Below are 17,221 nucleotides of genomic sequence, written 5' to 3'. Positions count from 1 at the left end.
GAGTTCCCAAAATGACCCTCAGGTTTGATAATTCGACAGAAGGACTCAATGAGCTCACTGAAAGCTGCTATACTCGCAGTCACGTTTGTCACTGGAAAGGATACAAATGAGAACCAGCCGAAGGAAGAGGCACAGAGGGTGGACTCTGAGATTGGTCCGAGCTCAGAACTTCCAGGCGTCTTGTCCTCGTTGAGTCATGGACAGTGGCACCTCCTCCCACCCATGACTTGTGACATATGCACAGCTTACTGCCAACCTGGGAAGCTCATCTGAGCCTCTGTGTCCAGAGATTTTATCGACGTTTCATTACATAAGCATCATGGATTGAATCATTGCCCCATATGGTTGAACTAAGTCTTTACCTGCCCCTGTCCCTGTAGGTTAGACTGAAACCGTGTTGCCTCAGGGCACCCCACTTGATCAACCTGCTGAATATAAACCATTAGGTGTGGTCCCAGGGGCCCACGGTGAATAACAGACACTCCCACCACTCAGCAAATCCCAAGAGTTTAAAGGTCACCTCCTAGGAGCTATACTAGTCTTGGAAATCACATTTCTTACTGAATATTTTTGAATGTGGCTCAGCCATCCTACTTGTGTTTCTGTCCTATTAGATCACATGTTGCTGCACTAAAGAAGAAATCACATCACTTCTTATTTAAGAAACTCACCCCTTAGTTGTACTTCATGTATTTGACTTAATGAGGGAAGGTATATTCATAAGATACATCACTCAAACTTCGGTAAAACATATACAGTGATCAGAAATACTATCCCAAATACCATTTTAGGGGAGTAAACAGTCTGAATATTGGTAATACTTTAATATTTTTGCTTAATACTCAAGTCATAATTGCAGTGTTTTGAATCTTACTGAATTATGTATAGCAACAGCAAGTCTTTTTTTTAATCTGTTTGCATTCCTAAACATCACAATGATAATCTCTTCCCTTATTCCCATTTTTCCTCATCTTTTAAAATATATATTATTCTAAAAATAAAGAGAAATGTTAGAAACAGAGAAAAGAAACTCTTGTAATGACATGATCATCATTACTTGACTTTATGTAGCACTTTACTTTTTAACATCTTTTAGCAAAGGCTAATTGTAGCCATCTTGAAAGTGGCTGACTTAAGTACAGATCTAAAAGAAAAAGGAAATGTGGAAATGCAATTTTAGAAAATTAACTCCAGTTTAGTTTTAATTTGCATTATGTGTATGGGCTTGGGTGGATGTATGCAAATATATGAAAGCTGAAGTATGACTGCCAAAATCTATTTGGTATATCAAACATAAAAGGAAGGGGAGGGGGAGGGGTGGAGATAGAAAACAGAAAAACTTTGACTTTATTTAGTACAGTTCATTGCTTTTCAAATGAAAAAAGGTAAAATTCAGGGAGGTCAGCAAATTATTCAAGATTGGCCCTACTTAGCTATCATCTGTAGCTAAGTGTAATGATATACATCTTTCTACAAAAAAAAAACAGGGCCCAGTACTTGAAAATGTATTGGTTTTCACATGAATGGATTATCCATTCACTTGCATGATTTGCCAGGTCTGATAATGTCTGGGAATATTTTGTATGTATTATGGCCCAAATATTTTTTTTCTATAACCCAGGAAGGTCCGTGTCTGATGGTTTTTTCTGTGCATCCAGGTGTGACTCTGGAGTCGGACTCCTGCCTTGACCCAGGGATCCCTGTGAATGGGCATCGGCACGGCAGTCACTTTGGCATCCGGTCCACAGTGACTTTCAGCTGCAATCCAGGCTATACGCTGAGTGACGACGAGCCCCTGGTCTGTGAGCGGAACCACCAGTGGAACCACGCATTGCCCAGCTGTGACGGTAGGTGGAGCTCAGCACAGCAGCAAACCAGGAAGACATGCCGAGAAGTTCTTTAGACAGTCTGGGTGACATGTATTTTATGAGGTGGTGGGATATGACTGAAGAGGGCCTTCTGTTTGAAAGCTTGTACACCTTAACAATATGGCCATTTAGCATGTGAAGTTTACCTGGCAAATCTTCTCTATGAAGTACAGCTTCTATTTAGAAATGAAGAACAAAAATTATGGGCTGGCCTTCAGCTTCATCCCCAAACACTCAGGCTTGTAGAGCTTAGTGATGCACAAATCCTTACCCACGGCATTTATTGAAGACTCTACGTGAGACAGCATCATGAGTATGCATGTTCCACCCTGTCAGACCTGATTTTCCTGTGAACTGGTCCAGGCATCAGACAGCTTGCTCCAGCTCTGCACACCTGGTCTGTGTTGCCTCTGGCTCTTCCCTATGGCAGAGCTGTTCCCCAGGGGTGTGGGAAGTCTTTCCTCTGGAGATCCACCCCAGTGGTTTTGTGTGTGTGTGTGTGTGTGTGTGTGTGTGTGTGTGTGTGTGTGTGTGTGTGTGAGAGAGAGAGAGAGAGAGAGAGAGAGAGAGAGAGAGAGAGAGAGAGAGAGAGAGAGAGAGAGACACCAGCCACTTCCCCTGTCTGCACGATCTGCTCTTGGAAATCTCAAAATGAATAACATTCTTGATGATTGTGTGTTACTGTATTATGCAGCTTTACACTATGCAGTTTATAGTTGTAATAGCAAGATGGACGAATATGTTACTTGTGATCATTTGCGACAGTGTCAGGGATTTTGCCTCTGGCCATGAATATAACCACGCGGTTCTATTCATGACCAAAGGCCATGAAGAATATACATATATAAATATATATAAAATATATCTGTTATATATATATAATAGACATACATTCTTATAGATATTTCCATATAAATATTATATATATATTTCCATTTCCATTACTTTTTATAGACTTTAGGCATTTCCACTCAAAGATGATATATTGATATATTCATGAAAAACCTTGACTTCTTCAAAATGATTCACCAAAAATAACAGGGTTTAATGGGACAATTATGCTTGGCTACAGACCACTCAAGACCTTTGACCTTTGTCACCAGAGTATTAACCCAAACAATAACTGGTACTTTGGGAGAAAAACTGCAAAGTGCAGGTGGACAGCACACAGTGGTTGGAGGGCTGTCTCAAGAAGAATGAAGAATCCACAAAACCACGAGAGTGGAACGCTGCCCTCTGGGCAGAAGCAGATTCAGGTTGAGCTCTCCATCTATGGGGCCAGCATATCAGAGGCCACAGAAGGAGATGCAACCTGACGTGAAGCATTAGCTATGCGAGGCAAGGGGTGAGCCCTGCTGGGGAGGGACCCCTAGGTGCATGTGCCTACTTTTACTTTCCTTAATAGGGATCTGAAAGAGTTCCAGTTTTGTGCAGAAGATGAGCTGAGACATTTTTCTTTTCCTGCCATATGTTATAATTCTACTGTATCAACTCCAGTATTCGCCTAGGGAAAATATTGTAAGAACCCAAATAATTGTCATGTTATGTTGACACCACTTTTCTATTTACCAATCTGAAATGAGCTGTTAATATAGAAATATATATTGTAGCAGGGCAGTCTGTAGAAATGTAGAGGATTGTCAAAAGGTATATTGCTTACTACTCAGCCATAAAAAAGAGTGCAGTATTGCCATTTGCAGCAACATTGGTGGACCTAGAGATTGTCATACTAAGTGAAGTAAGTCAGGCAGAGAAAGAAAATATATCACTTATATGTGGAATCTTAAAAATTGATACAAATCAACTTTACAAAACAGAAACAGACTCACAGACATAGAAAACAAACTTACGGTTACCGAAGGGAAAAGGGGAGGGGCAAGGGATAAATTAGGAGTATGGGATTAACAGATACACACCACTATATATAAAATAGATAAACAACAAGGGGAAGGATTTACTGTATAGCACAGATAACTATATTCAATATCTTGTAATAAACCATAATGGAAAAAGAATCTGAAGCTATAAACCTAAAACTGACACAGTATTGTAAATCAACTATAGTTAAATCAAAAATATTTTAAAAGGTATATTCCTAATTCCCCTTATATTCAATTCAATATTTCAATGAAAGAAAGTGGCAGAAATTGCCCAGGTGTACATAGGTGCATAACTACAACATGGACTGCAAGCACCTTGGCCCCATGTTTGCCACACATGAGGATGTATCAGAGCCAACTGCTTCCTTCAAAGCAGGTGAAAGGGATGAAGACTTGCAGACAGTAGTTATGAGTAAATTATTCTAGGAAGATGTGTCTCCTTATTTGCATTCTTTTTTATATTAGACCTTAAATAAACTCTAAAATAATATATCACCTTAACAAATATATAGAGAACCATAATATAAATGAATCTACCTATAGAAAATATCATACTTAATAGTAAACTATTAATAGTTTACTATTTAAGGCAATAATTTAAGAAAATTGTATGAATGATAAATATTAGAAAGAGAATATAACCATTAGCAATAATAAGGGTTCAGTATGTGACTGCATTCAGGATAAACATAAATCAGTAGATTTCCACAAAGAACATAACATATTAGAAGTATAATAAAATACATATATAGAAAATAAAACCCTAAAAACTGCCAGGAATATATCTAACAAGAAATATGAAGGCTTATATTTTTAAAAAATTAGAAATTTACAATATAATACAAAAGAATAACCTAGAAATAGAAATACATATTATGTTTCTACATGGGAAGAATGAAATTTAAATGTATAGATTTTCTACAAATAGAGTTTAAAGTTCAATCAAATCTAATTAAAATTAATTTGGGTTTTTCATAGAAATTTGTAGACATTTAAAAATTAATCCAGAAGGGTAAAGGCTGCAAACAGCTAAGAAATACATATTTTCAAGAAAGATAAGGAAGGGCTACACCATCTAGTATCAAAGAATACTGAGAATTAATGATTGATTAAAACAATATGAAATCAGTGCAGAAATACAGAAACAGATTAATGATACAGCATAGGGATCCTAGTAACGTATCTGTGCCCATATAGGAACTTAATTTATGAAAATTATTCCAAATCAGCGAGAGGGGATGGCATTTAATAAATAATGTTGGTCAAATGGGATATCTGAGTGGGGTTTAAAATGTTAAAAAAGTAAATCAAAGTTACACATTAAAGATAGAAGCAAAGATTCAAAACTTAAAATCATTATGTGACAATTAGTCAAATATTATTAAGACAACCTTTTATTGAATATTTATTTATTTACACAAATATAAGCTCAGTGAGTTTTCCCACAAGAAACACATCTGTATAAGATCAAGACCACACAGATCAGTAGATGAACGTGACCAGCACCCCAGGAGTCCCCACCGTGTCCCCTCCTGGTCACTGCCCTACAAAGGCTACTGCTCCCTTGATCCTCTAAAGATTCTGTATAAAGGAAATCGTACAGGATGTGTACTTTGCTGTGTCCCGCTTCTTTCACTCAGTCATACACTTGTGACATCATCCAAATCATGACATTTAGCTGCACTTCCTTCATTCTCGTCATCTATGTTTTATTGTATAAATATACCACCATGTTTTATTCCATGATACTCTGTATGAAATTTGAGTTATTTTGAGCACCCTTTCATGCTTTTTTGGCCAAGGGTATAATCCTCTTCCGTGAAACACTTGTTTTTTCCTCCTATTTATACTGGGTCACATACCTTTTTCTTATTGAATCGTAAGCATTGCTTGTATATTTGGAGACCACTCCTTTGTTGGATCGATGCATTGTGAATGTTTTCTCTCACTCTGTCTCTGTCTTCCTCCTCTTCTTGATCTCTTTTTAAAAATCTTTTTATTGGGGTGTAGTTGCTTTACAATGTTGTGTTAGTTTCTGCTGTACAGCAAAGTGAATCAGTTATATGTATATACATATCCCCTCTTTTTTGGATTTCCTTCCCATTTAGGTCACGACAGAGCATTAAGTAGAGTTCCCTGTGCTATATATAGCAGGTTCTCATTAGTTATCTATTTTATACCTATTAGTGTATATATGTCAATCCATACCTCCCAATTTATCCCACCTCCCCTTTCTCTCCTTGGTGTCCATACATTTGTTCTCTACGTTTGTGTCTCTATTTCTGCCTTGCAAACAGGTTCATCTGCACCATTTTTCTAGATTACACATATATGCATTAATATACGATATTTGTTTTTCTCTCTCTGACTTACTTCCCTCTGTATGACAGTCTCTAAGTTATGACCCAGCAATCCTGCTACTGGGCATATACCCTGAGAAAACCATAATTCAAAAAGACACATGCGCCCGAATGTTCATTGCAGCACTATTTACAGTATAGCCAGGTCATGGAAGCAACCTAAATGTCCATCGACAGATGAATGGATAAAGAAGATATGGTACATATATACAATGGAATATTAGCCATAAAAAGGAATGAAACTGGGTTATTAGTAGAGACGTAGATGGATCTTGGTCTCTTTTTGATGAGTAGAATGTTTTCATTTCAAAGTAGTCTAATTGTTCAGTGAATTCATTGGTGGTTGGTGCTTTACAGGTAGTGTTTAAGAAGCCTTGCTACCCGCAGCGTCATAAAGATATTCTATTGTTTTCTTTCAGAAAACTTTAAAACTTTTAAAGCTTTATTGAGATATAATTAAAATGCTATAAACTGCCTGTTTAATGTGAAAAATTTAATATGTTCTGAGATATGTATACATCCATGAAACCATAACTGTGATTAAGAACGTTTTCATCACCCCTGAAAGCAAACACTAATTTTTTTAAAATTTCAAATATATACTTTAAATCCATCTAATTTTTTGTTAAGTTAATACATAGTGTCTAGATCCATTTTTTTCCCCAGTAGGGCTTTCCAATTGAGACAGTGTTATTTATTGGAAAGATCATACTGTCTCTTCTCTGATGCACTATTTTGTCACACAAGTGACTATATAAGCATGAGTCATTGGTTTTGTCCTTTTGTTTGTCCCTTGAGAAATTTTACTTTTTAATTCTTGGAAAACCTTCTAAAGAAATATAGAAATAATAAACAAAAAACATTTACATTTCACTATATACAAATTAAAAGTTCCATTAAATTTTTTAAAAGGTAAAAGAAAAGGGTCAGATTACAGAAAATAATTGCACTTTCCGTGTAATATGATTCTAAATAACTGTGTCCTGTAAATGAATGGGAGAAGAACAACAACACAAACAAAGCAATAGGTCTATGGGGGAAACACACACATAGGCGATTCACAGAAGTACACAAAAGGTCAAAAAACGGTTTAAAATATGCCCATTCTGACTAGGAATCAGGAAAATGCAAATAAAACACAATAGTTTTCCTCCCTTGTTGGATTTGCAAAAAAAGTAGAAAGGTCATATTACTCTATTAATATATCATTGTGAGATTAGGAATCTGCATGTTCATTATACACTATTACTAGGAAACGTAAATAATACACTCTGAAGGAAAGAAAAAGCAAGTCACAGAACAATGCGTGTCGTGTATATGAGCAGGTACACATAGGTAATTACAGACACACTCGCAGTATATGCATAGAAAGTGACTGGAAATAGATATTCTAAAGTTATAACTATAATGCTTTCCTTTGGGGAGATTAGTAGGCTATCGGGGAGAATGAAGAGAGACTTTTTTAACTCTCCATTTTATGGTGTTATTTGAATTCTTATTACCTGTTTTATTTTTGTATTAGAACTCTAATAATAGAAAAGGAAATACAATTCATGCTTATGACTACTAGAGAGTGTCAGATGGCTACTAGCTACTGGACTAATGAAAAATTTGTAAAACTCGAGAAAGTCATAAATATCAGTACTATACCAAAATATTTACTCCTTATTTAGACTTCTTTATTAACAACAGTTGTACTAAGAACACTAAGTATGGTAAGGGCCTAACCCTTAAAATACTTCAGTGTTATTCACACATAACTGAATATCAATCAATATATCACTTAATCCAAAATTTGTGATAAGTTAATCATATGACTAATTCTATTGAAATACTTACATTATATACAAACGCATGGCTTCATTGGATGTTACTGTGCAGTTTTAATTGTTCTTTTTGGACTAGAGCTAAAAATGGAATTTAGAAATAGAGCACACATCAGCTGCTCTCTTTTTTACAACTTGAATTTGAGGTAGGCCAGTTGAGCATCTACGAAAATGAGGCTTCTCCAGTGATTTTCATTGCAAACTTTTCAGCCTGAGCTGGAGAGATAGAAATGTAAAGTCCTCTGATCGTGACTCCACCACTCGACAGAGGTGGGAGGTGGCACCTAGTTCATCATAGAAGACACACCAGTCATCAAATTAGCTAGATTCTTGATTTGGTGAAGAAAACTGACAGGTAAAAGTGAGAGTCTTATCCTGACCCATCTGAGATTTTTCATTTTGACTTTGAATGGATTCTTCTCAAAAGAGAACAACATATACATGTTAAAATACTCTGTGTATTCTTGATTTAACACTGGCAACTTACTTTGTTTAAATATTTTAATATCTATCCAAGATTATTTTCTACTTCTGTCTAGCCAGCAACCTGGGCATTTCATTCCCTGAGTCATCCTCATCCTCCCAGGCCAGGTTGCCCTCAACCTTCACCAGAATTCTTCTGGAATTGTTCCAGGTCACCAGCACTACTAACTTTCCTGACATCCATTTCTCCTTATTTGCAGTTCCATAAAGTTTAACTTTCAAATGTATAATCTAATCTAATCATAGATATTCTTAGTTCATTTGGACTGCTATAACCACATGCTACAGACTGAGAGGCTTATAAACAACAGAATTTACCTCTCACTGTTCTCGATGGTGGTACTCCAAGTTCAGGGTGCCAGCATGATTGACTTTTTGGGAGGGCCCTTCTTGGGTTGCAGACAGCCATCTTCTCAATGAGTCATCTCATGGTGGAAGGGGCAAGGAAGCTCTGTGGGGCCTCTTTTATCAGGGTACTGATCCCATCAATGAGAGTTCAGCCCTCATGACCTGATCACATCAGAGGCCCCACCCCTGATACCGTCACATCAGGCCTTGTGATTTCAGTGTGAGTTACGGGGATACAAGCATTCAGGCCATAGTATATACATAGATACACATGCACATTTAATCATTTAATACAGTCTTCTCAGTTTAGATTCAAGCTCCTAGAGAATAGGAATTGAAGAACTTATCTAAAATACAACCCTTGGGCTGGGATTCCAGTGATGAGTAGAAGTTCCCAAAGTAGCCAACATGCGAAGAAGCATTCTAGGCAGAGGAAATGAGCAAACTCACCTGAGTTGATTGACATGGAACATTCTGCAAACTCCTGCAGGGTTAGTGAAGGAGAGTGAATGGAAAATGAATAGAATGATTAGAAGGAAATTATCTAGGAGAAATGGTGTGGCAACAGACTGAAAAGGGCCTTGTGTGCTTTGCAGATATCTGAGATGCTATCTGTTTGTTTTCCATAGAAAATGCATTTTATCTTGTGCATTTTATCTATTATTGTCTCCCAGTTTAAATTTATGTAAATTTGGAGTTTAACCTCTCTAATGAGATTGGTAGCATAAACTATTTGCTTTGCTTATGCTTCATTGGAACCTATCTCAGCTAATAATAAATGTTTGATAAAAAGCTATTAATAAATCTGCATACTTTGGGAGATTTTAGAGTTTGATACAAGAGTTTTAGTCAGTCACGGTTGACTGTTTTCATTTCACCTTAAGGACTGTTATTGTTGCCTTTGCAAATCATAAGCAGTCTCTTAAACCCCATGGGTTTTTATTGTGACAAATGATACATCAGTAGGATATTTAAACCTTTAAAAATTCATAGCTCTCAGAAAGGAAAGAAGAAATCAGAATTATAATATTTCATATCACCCTGGAAAAAAGGTAAACTCTATCAATATCTCTCACATCATAGCATTGCTGCATTTTTTTCTGTTTATGCTTTAGATACTCAGGGTTTGAAGAAGCAAAGTGAACATTGCAATAAATTGACCTTTTATTTGGTGAAAGACAAATGCAAGGAAAACTTTGGAAAAATTTCTTCATTAAATAAATATTTTTGTAAACTCTTTACCCTTTCCACAAGTATTTATTGGAAAACTACTGTATTTGTAGGCACACAGTTGACAAGTTCATAATCTATTAGAATAGACAGAAGAAAGACTTATTTTTTAAGTCATCCAATGAAGTAAATGCTTTATTAGACTCAGGAAAAATGATTGAGAATAAAGAGATAAAAAATTTGGAATCTTGAAAGGCTTGGAAGGCAGCTTTCCTGATGCATCTTTAATAGTAAGGTTGAGAGGAAAGAAAAGATTGAAAGTGAAGGAATAGTAAGAATCAGGCATAGAGGCATAAAGAAGGCCTGGAGGATTTGGAGGATAGAAATTTATTTGCTGAGAGTAGATGCTGATCAAAGGTAGTTCAGAGGCCTTTCATGCTAGTCCTGTGAGCACGGCCCCAATTCTGTGGGTGAGAGATTTGAGACTGCCCTGTGCTGTGTTCCTACAGGGGGGCCCCAGGGGTTTCTTTGAGGTGGAACCGAGGACAGTGGCAGGGCTGCTTCAACTGAACAGCTCTGATTATCCCCGCCTTTTATTGTAGGGTTCCCTGTAAGAGTTCTTTTGAGGAAAGGATTCCAGTATAAATGAATGAATGAATAAAATCAATAACTTCTGTAGGGCATGGGGAGTCCACGAATAATTTGAAATGGAAAGTAACCCCATTAAGTTTTTGCTTTACATAGAACTTTATAGTAGTTTAAGGAAGTAATGGGGAAAGAGAAAAGAAACAAATCTGACAGTGTACCGACCGTATGCTTTCTCATGTTAATCTCTTCAAGGAAGAGACAAGAGTAAGGGAGCAGGAAATCAGTTAGACAGAAATGACCCGAAACACGCCAGTTACAGGGCGTTCCACAAGTGGGGAGCGGATGGAGGCGTCATCGTGGAGATGCGGCTGGTGGCGGGCGGAAGGGACCCAAGGGTTTCATTCTGAGATACTTAGCCAGCTGTCGGTAATTCCGCTGCGTTTGAGAAGGAAGTCAGGGCCGGAAGCGTGAGTCTGAAAGCTGCCAGGTGTCCGGTTAGAGCAGGTGCCGCGGGGCAGCCAGTGTCTTCCAGGGAGAGAAGAGTCTGCCACACCTGGCCACACCTGGCCCCTCCGTCCACACCACCGCCTCTGCGTGCAGGAGCCTCAGCTCCTGCCTCCTCCAGTCCAGGCAGCGCGGACGCTTACAAACAAGCATTAAAGCCACGTTGTTGGTTCTTTGAAACAATGACTGCCCTGTTTGCAGACTTGAACTCATTGGAAGACTTTGTGCAGGATCCGAGAAGGTGACGGGGCAGGATGGGAATGATAGAAGTTGATAACTACAGAATCCATAGTGCGAGGGCTCTACTTAACAGACCACTAGGAACCCAAGGACCTTACAATAAATTGGCAGCCACTGCCCTGTCACAGAGCAAACTGTTAACACTGGGCTGAGTCTCACCATCTACCTTCCCTCCATCCTTTCATGGCTTACTCAGTGTTCATCATCCTGGGAGTGAACAACTGCGGGGCCGTGTGTCCATCACTTTGCTTCTTCGCCAGCCTCACCGTACTCTCATTGCCTAGACTGCCTTTGAGTTTAGAGAACAAGATTCTTGTTCTTAGAATAAGTCATCCTTTGCTATATTTTTATAAATTATTTGCCTTGCCCACTAGAAAGTAAACTTTTGAAAAACAGGGACTTGTCTGTCTTATTCATAAGAATATCCCAGGTTTTAGTCTTACACCTGCATTCACAGTGTTGATGATCTCATCTTTCTACCCCTTGGTCAGACCTCTCTCATGGGATTGAGACTTGTATATCCAATTGCAACACCAGCCATTCTACATGGATGTCTAGTAGGCATTGAGCTCGTGTATCCATAACTGAACTGATTTACTTTCAAAACCTGATTCTCCCAAAGTTTTTCTGCATCTTCAGTTTTTCACACTTAGCCTTAAAACCTCACAGTCATCCCCAAATCTTCTTTTTTCTTCATGGCACCCACATCTCACTGACAAGAAAATCCTATTGGCTCTACCTTCCAAATATGGCCAGGTTCTGACCACTTCCCACCACCTCTGCTGCTGACGTTCTGGTCCAGAATCTTGTCTGTTTCACCCTCTGCCGCCCAACCACATCCTCGCAAAGCAGCCTAGCGCTCAGGCTGAAGTCCGAGTTGGCCCGAGTCATCCTCTGTGTAGGAGCCTCAGGTGGTCCTTCATCTCACTGAGACACATGCCAAGGCCTGGACGGGATCTGCCCCTTTAAACCTGGCTCCCCTGAGCCCTCCATCCTTACCCTCCCAGACCCATCACCCTCCCCGCAACTCAGCAGCCCACTCTAGCTCTGGGCCTTTGTCTTTGCCGTTCCCTCTCCCCGCAAGTTTTTCCCCAGATTATCAAGTACTTCCTTCTTGTGTCTCAAGTCCTTCTTCACAGGCCACTTCCTCAGTAAGGCTTCCCCCCGCCCATTTATGCTGCCCCCAACTCCACACCCATCTTAGAATATCCCGTTCTTCTTTCCTTCTTAGACTTCTTCTCTGGCATGCATCATCTTCCAACATGGTATAGAATCAGCTCTTCATATTCTCTCTTCTTCAACTGGAATGTATACCCTGCCAGGGCAGAGACTTAGTGTCTGTTTTGCTCATAAAGAGTGGGTGCTCAGTAACTATTTGTTGAATAAATTAATTTTAAATGCTATGTTAATGTTACCGTTTTCATAAGAAGATGAATCAATGTAATTTTAAGATGTGAACACTTTAAACTGTTAAATTATTCTAGAACTCACTTTAAAAGTTTCTATTTTGCTAATTTTTACCTAGCTCTTCCCATTTGGTTTGCATATTCAAAGATATTATCTGTTTCCTTAAAATTACACACTGACTGAGGATGATGAGAAATACCACATCTTCTACAAATTAACTAATTCTTTTGCAAGTATTACTTGTGGACCTAGCTTTTATGACACACGGTTCAGGATGTTCATATTACAGCAGACCCTTGAACGATGCAGGGGTTAGGGGCCCAGAGGACCTGGAGACTGAATCACAGCTGAACCTGAGTCACCTTTCCTGCCCCCAGCCTCCCCCTGTGCTGATTCCATCAGCTTTGATTCCTTTTTCAGTTCAGCTCTAACATTCTGAAAAGCTTGATAAGACTTAAGTTATGAAAGAAAAGACAAACATCCACTATTCAAATGTTTGCAAAATTAAGGCATATAGAATTTATTCAAATTTTAAATTATTGATATATTAAAGCTCTAATAATAATTATCATTAGCTAACGCCTTGGGTATTTGATACATATGGGGCCCTGTAAATTGTGTTCTACAAAGGCAATCATTATAAACACCTACCCTAAGAGATGGCTTTTATCACTATTTTCACTTTCAAGATAAGACACCTGTAAAGGAGGGAGGGCAAGCCACTTGCCAAAGATCACAGAGCCAGAGACGCATCAGCATCTGAACACATTGCTTTCCGACATCAGTGCCTGAGCACTTAAACCTCCATATTGCACTGATTCCCTAAATGCCGTGACTTTCCCCTTCGAGTGATGATGTATAATTTTCTTTTTCTTCCTTCAAAAATGAGTCTCTGAGGCATATTGAAAAGGGCATATATTGATGTGAAGGATTTAAACTTAATGAAGTGCTACTGAGAAGACCAGCAGCTCTAAAGAAATGGAATCAATAAGGTATAGACAGAGATGCAGATATAGATAAAGGTATATAGATAGAGAGATTTATTATAAGGAAGTGGCTCACGTGATTATAGAGGCTTTCAAGTCCCAAGATCTGTAGTCATCCAGTTGGGGCCCAGGGAGGCCAATGGTAGAAATTCCAGTTTGAAGTCCAGCAGCCTCAAGACTCAGAATGAGCTGATGCTTCAATTCTAGTCTGAAGATAGGAATGAAGTGATGTCCCAGTTTGAAAGCCATCAGGCAAGATGTGTTCCGTCTTAGTTTTGAGATGTTCAGCCTTTCTGACCTCTTCAGACCTTCAACCTGTTGGATGAGGCCCACCCCATTGGGGAGGGCAACCCACTCTACTCGGTCCACCTGTTCCAGTGTCCATCTCATCCAGGAGCATCCTCACAGACATAGCCAGAATAATGTCAGGTCAAACGTCTGGGCATCCTGGGGCCCAGTCAAGTGGACACATAAAATTAACTGTCACAGGAGGGTTCTTCTTCAGCTGTTTTACCTTAGCCTGTCTGATTTTTCCAGGTTTTGTGCTGTTTAGGAGACTGTATATCAACTGGCATATTTCAAGTAAAATAAAGTTGTTGTTCCATTTTATTTTACATGGAGGTGATCTTAAATATTCTTTTAGTCTTTGTGTAAATTAAATGGCACTTTAAAAGTATTTTGTGTAGCAATCATTGTGAAACTTTAATACTACAATGATATTTCCTTATTATTTTAAGCCCTCTGTGGAGGATACATCCATGGAAAGAGTGGAACAGTTCTTTCTCCTGGGTTTCCAGATTTTTACCCAAACTCTCTAAACTGTACATGGACCATTGAGGTGTCTCATGGAAAGGGTAAGGATATTACATAGATTTCAAATATATAAAATAATTAACTAGATACAAACATGGGAACAAAGAAAAAATATTCATGTGTGAACAAGTAAGATAACTAATTTCCTCATGTATATTTTGATTGCTAATTTTGATTTTTAATAAGATTTTAGAAGAAAAATGGTCTTTAAATTATTGGTGCTTTCAAACAAAAGTAGATTTCTTGTGTTATTCTCTATTGATCAGATAACTTGAATTTATGCTTGTGAACATAAGCTTGAAAATTAGGTGTAATGGTAAGGAAAAGAGGCATGCATTAAATAAAATATGACTAGTGCTTAAATAAAGGGAAATAAATTATCTAAGCTTCTCATTTCTATGATAAATCTAGGATACATTTTTATACTTGGCTTGTGTTCTAAGTGTACCCAGTATTATTACATATAATGAATAATTTATCTTCACATAATCCAGTGTTGATTTATGGAGTAGATTTCATTATCCTCATTTTATAAACAAGTGGAGTGAAAACCAGAAACATTTGAATTTTGTGTGAGAAATACAGTTTATAGACATTGGGTTTGGGACTATACTCTGAGTCTTTTTCGTATGAGTAAACCTGTCATTTTCAAGAAGATAATTTGGAATTTTTCTCACATAAACATGTAGATTTTGTCTTTCCACTTAAATTTGAGCTCAACTTAATGTTAAATTGACATGTTTTATTATATACACTATCTTACACTCTGCCATCATGAATGCATGTTAAGAAGAACTTGGCCTTGAAGGAAATTAAGAATAAACAAATAATGAGCAACCTAGGTTTTGTCATCATGAAAATAAGTATTTCTATTTAAAAGAACCTAGTCATGGTTAAATTTATTCATTATGTATAGGAATTCAGAAATAATACTTTGTGAGTATAGTTACAATGAGAACACATGTACAAAGGATCACATAAAACTATCATTTCAAAATGGTCTTCGCTCACTTGTGTAAGTTTCAGTATTAGACCTCCAAGCCTAGATTTTCTAAAGGACACGTGTTTACTATAAATGGGAAAGCGATCTGGTCCTTTGCTCCTCAGGGGCAAATGCTTTCCCTAAGGGGCTGCACACAGTCCATTGTGACCCTCCTGCCGAGTTTTATTATGCATTTATATCTGGACGTGTCGATACAGCTGTCTATATCCCTGTGTCTAACCTTTATCTGTATCTGTACTTAAATATGCTGAAGCATTTTTTTTTTGCTGTTTATTCCTTCTTCTACCCATTCTCTGTATTTTTCTTTCAAACTTCAAAATTAAGGTTGCATTTTAAGATTATCTTTTGATTCAAGACTTTTATGTCTCTAAGCCCAGAAGAAATTCTTTTCCCCAACTGTGAACTCTGCCAATGCCCCCCTTTACCCCGCTCTCTCCCTCTCTCTGTCTCTCTCTCATCTTTCTCTTTCTGTCTCTCTCACTACCTCCGTCTCTCTGTCTCAGGGGTTCAGATGATCTTCCACACCTTCCACCTGGAGAGCTCCCACGACTACTTACTCATCACAGAGGACGGGAGTTTCTCGGAGCCAGTGGCCAGGCTCACAGGGTCGGTGCTGCCCCACACCATTAAGGCAGGTTTGTTTGGAAACTTCACCGCCCAGCTTCGGTTTATATCAGACTTTTCCATTTCCTACGAGGGCTTCAATATCACATTTTCAGGTATGTTGGGGTCTTCTCTGGCAATACTTGTACTGTTTGTGTGAGCGAGTGTGTGTGTTTACACATAAATGGCCGACCAGTGAGAAGCTCTAGTTGGGTGGAGGAGGAGTTGTGATGCAAGGGCAGCGGCCTGGCGTCCACAAGACACCATGCCTCACATTGACTGTGAATTCTCATCCCCCCAAATCTGCTAATATCACTGTCTCTTCAGTCTTTCTGGTCATCAGTTCTGTCAGAATCTCTGAGGAAGCTGTCCTTATTGGGAGACATACTCAGAATTAGCTGTGGTCTGATTATTTTGAATCCTACCTTCCAGGAGATGCCATACTTGTACTGAGAACCACCTTTAGAGTGAAAAAGAGTATGAACACATGCAGTCGAGGATGAGCTTCTTGTTGACTTTAATGCCATCATACATGGCAGCAAAATGATACTCCAAAATTAAGAAACATTTTCGCTTTTAATTATAAAACATAGATAATATTTGTGAGGGATTTATGTTGTTTCGGGCATTATTTGTATGGGTTAAATTGTTTAATTTGAATGATGCTAAGAATGGTATTAAGATATTTCTTTCTTAATTCCATGACTCCCAGCACACAGCTACAAGCTACACAGCTACAAGGAGTCTTTTGATTACAAAAGTCAGAGTGCAACTCTGAAGCTGACTCCTTTCGTAAACTCCCTAAAAAACAAGCAAACAAACAACAGAAACAACAAAACACACTTTTCTGGGTCTTTGTAGCTCTTTGGGGCAGTTTTAAAATATTTTTAAATATTAAGACTAAACTGGCAACACTTTTTGAACATGCGGAACAATTCATTTGGTCACAACCAGTAGAAGACAATCTGTAAAGCTTGCACAAGGAATCGCTTTCATCAAGACTGTGTCACACACATGCTCAGACAGTCTTTTTAAAGACAAAATACACCTTTGATTGCAAAGCTGATTCTAAAGGAAACATATTCTTTAGATAAGCTAAAGGAATCATTTCATCTGCAGGCATGTTGCCTTGAAACTGGGCT

The 17,221-nt window shown here is 38.2% G+C and overlaps 1 protein-coding gene across 1 annotated transcript in view; it reads left to right on the top strand.

The window, feature by feature from the left end:
* Window positions 1-17,221, top strand: part of CSMD1 (CUB and Sushi multiple domains 1) — a gene marked incomplete at its 3' end in the record, with an annotated part of 1,679,169 nt that overhangs the window by 1,357,463 nt on the left and 304,485 nt on the right. Inside the window, exons 25-27 of the mRNA XM_079726547.1 lie at window positions 1,659-1,847; window positions 14,398-14,514; window positions 15,980-16,195. Of these exons, the coding sequence (XP_079582673.1) occupies window positions 1,659-1,847; window positions 14,398-14,514; window positions 15,980-16,195 (522 nt within the window). The remainder of the gene's footprint in view (window positions 1-1,658; window positions 1,848-14,397; window positions 14,515-15,979; window positions 16,196-17,221) is intronic.

This window comes from Hyperoodon ampullatus (genome assembly GCF_949752795.1).
Source record: "Hyperoodon ampullatus genome assembly, chromosome: 20".
NCBI lineage: Eukaryota > Metazoa > Chordata > Mammalia > Artiodactyla > Ziphiidae > Hyperoodon > Hyperoodon ampullatus.
This window is presented reverse-complemented; position numbering and strand designations above follow the sequence as displayed.